Source organism: Eptesicus fuscus, chromosome 6, assembly GCF_027574615.1.
Source record: "Eptesicus fuscus isolate TK198812 chromosome 6, DD_ASM_mEF_20220401, whole genome shotgun sequence".
Lineage (NCBI taxonomy): Eukaryota > Metazoa > Chordata > Mammalia > Chiroptera > Vespertilionidae > Eptesicus > Eptesicus fuscus.
The window spans coordinates 19,207,669-19,212,226 of record NC_072478.1 but is presented as its reverse complement, the minus strand read 5'-3'; the positions used below and the strand labels follow the sequence as shown (position 1 = coordinate 19,212,226).

Genomic DNA, 4,558 nt, shown 5'->3' with positions numbered 1-4,558 from the left:
TGGCTCAGTGGATAGAGCGTCGGCCTGTGGACTCAAGGGTCCCAGGTTTGATTCCGGTCAAGGGCATGTACCTTCTTTGCAGGCACATCCCCAGTAGGGGGTGTGCAGGAGGCAGCTGATCGATGTTTCTCTCTCATCGATGTTTCTAACTCTCTATCCCTCTCTCTTCCTCTCTGTAAAAACTCAATAAAGTATATTTTTTTTTAAAAAAAGAAGAGTAACAAGAAGTAAGAGTGCCTAATGAACAGACACAGAGCACATAAATCGCAACTGTACTGCAGACCCTCAGCATGTGCAACCTTTGGTTGGAAGGAACGTGGTGGTTGCTTTTGAAGTCCTAAATCTGTCTGGGAAACCATTGCTTGATGCCTTGTTGTCTTGTCTTGCCATCCAAGCAAGAATTTGGACCTCCACAGGGAACCCTTCCTCTCAGAGTTCCCATGCAGGTGAGTCCCAGAGCCCAACAGACATGGCAGGAGAGGATCAGAGAGATTGGAAACCAAGAATTTGTACCTGAAGTCACCTTAGTACCTATTAGAACTTAGCCCAGGTACCAGTGATCATTGTGATTGTTGGCTGGCTTTACTAATGCAGTCATGTGTTATTCATGATGCTCAAATAAAAGTGAACACTGCACTGAGAAATGTAAGTTCCAATGTTGATATCTAAATGCTACTAACGGAAGGCAAATTTAAAAATGGCATTTTGCTCAGCAGATAGAGCGGCCTACGGACTGAACAGTCCCAGATTTGATTTTGGTCAAGGGCACATGCTGGGATTACAGGCTTGATCACCAGTGGGATGCATGTAGGAGGCAGCCAATCAATGACTCTCCCTCATCATTGATGTTTCTATCTCCCTCTCCCTTCCTCTCTGAAATCAATAAAGATATATTTAAAAAAAAAAAAACAGCCATCACTGTTTAAAAAAAAAAAAAAAGAAAGGGCATTGGAGGTGTAAAGTCCTTCCAGTAGAAGTAGAACAATTTGTCTATCCCTTTCAATGACTTTATTAAAAGGAATAGACAAGTAGGTTATTAACTGTGGAGGAATATTCAGTGATGTGAGGGCATTTTTTAAATTTTATGATAGGGCATATTAGACTGTTTCCATATGGGAGAGAAAACTCCAGACCCAGGAAGGCTGCAAATACACCTTTGCAATCACAGTGCATGAGACATACATTTCACAGTGTGTTCTCTCACCTTGGCTATTCACATTTCAAAATTTTATTTGGTAGGTGAAAATGAGTAAGGTAATGAGATTCACTTTGCAGTTATTTCATTACCTGTGAAACTGAGTAATGAAATTTGTCGGTTTGTAAATTATTTGGAGTCTCTATTAAAATTTGTCTATGTAAGCTTTTTCCTTTACATGCTTATTAATTTATTTATTTTAAATTAAAGTATAGTTGGCATCTAATAAACTTGCACTATGTTATACACATGAAAGTTCTTTGCTTTTGGATAGTTATATCAAAGTATTTTATTCCATTTTTGTTTAAGTATAGTTTGTATACAATATTATATTAGTTTTAGGTGTACACTACAGTAATTCAACATTTATATATAATACAATGTGATCTCCACACCTAGTCTTGTATTCATCTGTCATTGTGCAGACTTATCACAATATTATTGCCTATATTCTCTTATTTGATTTTTTATTGGATTCTTTCTAACAAGGAATTGGAGTTTTTTTATACAAACTGACTGTTTTTCATTTAGTTTTTATGTATATGTGTTTATAAAGAATGTATAAAGTTTATAAATTTTGTGTGACCCAATCAGTCAGTCAGTCCTATACTGTCCTCTCCATTACTTTAAAAACTTTTATATGAAGTATAATTGACATAAAATATTATATTAGTTTCAGGTGTATAATAATCCTGTATTTGTATATATTGCAATATGACCTGCACAGTAAGTCTAGTGAATATCTGTCACCACCATACTTACAATATTTTCTTCTTGTGATAAAGTCACTTAAAATTTACCCTCTAGACACTCTCAAATACACAATACAGTATTATTAACTATAGTTAACTTGCTGACCTCTGCAGCTAATCCCTTGCTTTTTGAAAATTATTTTTCTTTCTGAAAAAATTGAGTAAGACACAAGAATTCTTCATGTGCCTTCACATGGAAAAGTTTAATGAGAAAGAGCATTAGGGATTTCCTAAAGGAGACCAGACCATACACCAAATACAGAAATTAATTCCTTGATTCTACAATACAGATGGTAGTGTTTATACTCGGTTACTAACGCTTGTTTGTGGGAAATTAGTCATGTTACTTTTCCTATATCCTGGTAGTTACCTCCACCACATGGAACTAGGGAACCTCACAGGATTTTCAGAATTTCTTCTTCTGGGATTATCAGAGAAACCAGAACTGCAGCCCCTCATATTTGGGCTTTTCCTCTCCATGTACCTGATCACTGTGTTGGGAAACCTGCTCATCATCCTGGCCGTCAGCTCAGACTCCCACCTCCACACACCCATGTACTTCTTCCTCTCCAACCTGTCCTTGGTAGACATCTGTTTCACCTCCACCACCATCCCAAAGATGCTGTGGAACATCCAGACACAGAGCAGAGTCATCACCTATGAAGGCTGCATCACCCAGATGTATTTTTTCATGTTATTTGGGGGACTGGACAACTTCCTCCTGACTGTGATGGCCTATGACCGGTTTGTGGCCATCTGTCACCCTCTGCACTACATGGTCATCATGAACCCCCGGCTCTGTGGACTGCTGCTTCTGGTGTCCTGGATTATGAGTGTATTGCATTCCCTGTTACAATGCTTAGTGGTGTTGGGACTATCTTTCTGTCCAGACCTGGAAATCCCCCACTTTTTTTGTGAAATCAAACAGATGGTCCTACTTGCCTGTTCTGACACCTTTCTTAATAACATGGTGATGTATTTTGGAGCTGGGCTCCTGGGTGGTGGTCCCTTTGTTGGTATCCTTTACTCTTACTCTAAGATAGTGTCCTCCATATGGGGCATCCCATCAGCTCAGGGGAAGTATAAGGCATTTTCTACCTGCGTATCTCACCTCTTGGTTGTCTCCTTGTTTTATGGTACAAGCCTAGGAGTGTATCTCAGCTCTGCTGTTACTCATAGCTCATACTCAAGTGCTACAGCCTCAGTGATGTACACCGTGGTCACACCCATGTTGAACCCCTTCATCTACAGTCTCAGGAACAAAGACATAAAGAGGGCTCTGAAAAGATTTCGTGGGATGGTAGCTATAAAAGGACCAATTGTTCTAGAGCTGAAGAAATGCACATGATAGCTGGACTCAAAATCTCAGAGCCAGATGTTTTGATTCTTTGATCAGGTTGTGGAAGTGCAGTTTACTCTCTGTTTATTCCTGGAGTTTCTGTTTCTATGATTTCTGCAGAATTTAATTCAATCACTTTATTAATTTCTTGACTTTGTGATATCTAACAGCTTTCCCTTTGTCATTTTTCTTCCCTCCCAAATTGATTACCAACTTTGGATGAAATATTTAGAAATTCTGATTTATCTCTGAGACTACATGAATTTCTTAAGAATAATTTCTTTTGAAAAGAAATCTATCATACGGAGTAATGTTTCTTTCATTATATTAAAAGAAAAAAATATGGGTTGTACTACTCCTAAGGAAATAAAGTGCACTTGGTAACTAAAGCCATTTATATCATTTCATAGGAAAAGAAAATATAATAGCACCATTTAACCATCATTGTACTTCATTATTTCATATATCACTTCCCCATTACTGCTCTTTCTGAAAATGTAGACTTTAATATACAGTGTGTGTTATAAGAGGTCATTGAGTTGGCTTCCCTCATTACAATCATGTATCATATTTATCTTGGTGTCCACATTCTTACCATAGTCACTGGCAAACTGACAATCAAATACATGTCTCCAATTCTAGTTGATGTGGAAACACAAATTTCTATAGACATACTATGCCCTTAGAGTCAAAGATGACCTTAAGTATGAGGAAGTAAATTTTTAAGTCATACATTTATTACTATGCAAACTATTTTTTATGGTGTATGTTTACCTATTGATGTAAGTTTGGTGTCCCTGTGTGAAGGGATTTAGCATTGGGGTGGAGTTTTGCTTGCCTTAATTATGTTTCCTATTGAAATATCTCCTGCTTCCACTTGAAAACTTACATTGCTGCCTTCAGATATGATTCCCTCTATTGTTCTAAATAAAGCATCTCCCCTGACTCTAAATATTTTTGTAACCACTAAAGGGGTAGGGAATGAACCATATCATTTTCATCCTTTATATATACTAATATATGATCTATAGGTATGTCATATATGTACATAAGTGACCAAAGGATATCTCACTGGTGACCTTGAATTCCTGTCCAGTTTTGTGATTCAGAGTTATAGGTTTTACACAAACATACATATTCTTTTAACCTCTTCTGGTTATCCATAAGGGAATCTCAATGAAGACACTTTTTAATGCAGGTATCTGAAATAAACTTCAATAACAAACTAATCATGGATGCTATCTTCAAATATCGGTACAAATGCCTAGAGTG

At 37.3% G+C, this 4,558-nt stretch overlaps 1 protein-coding gene across 1 annotated transcript; it reads left to right on the top strand.

The window, feature by feature from the left end:
* Positions 1 to 2,320: 2,320 nt before the first annotated feature.
* LOC103300951 (olfactory receptor 7A17-like) lies at positions 2,321 to 3,295 on the top strand. Its single transcript, XM_054718321.1, has one exon. The coding sequence runs from the start codon at positions 2,327 to 2,329 to the stop codon at positions 3,293 to 3,295; it is 969 nt and encodes a 322-aa protein (XP_054574296.1). The 5' UTR covers positions 2,321 to 2,326.
* Positions 3,296 to 4,558: the final 1,263 nt, after the last annotated feature.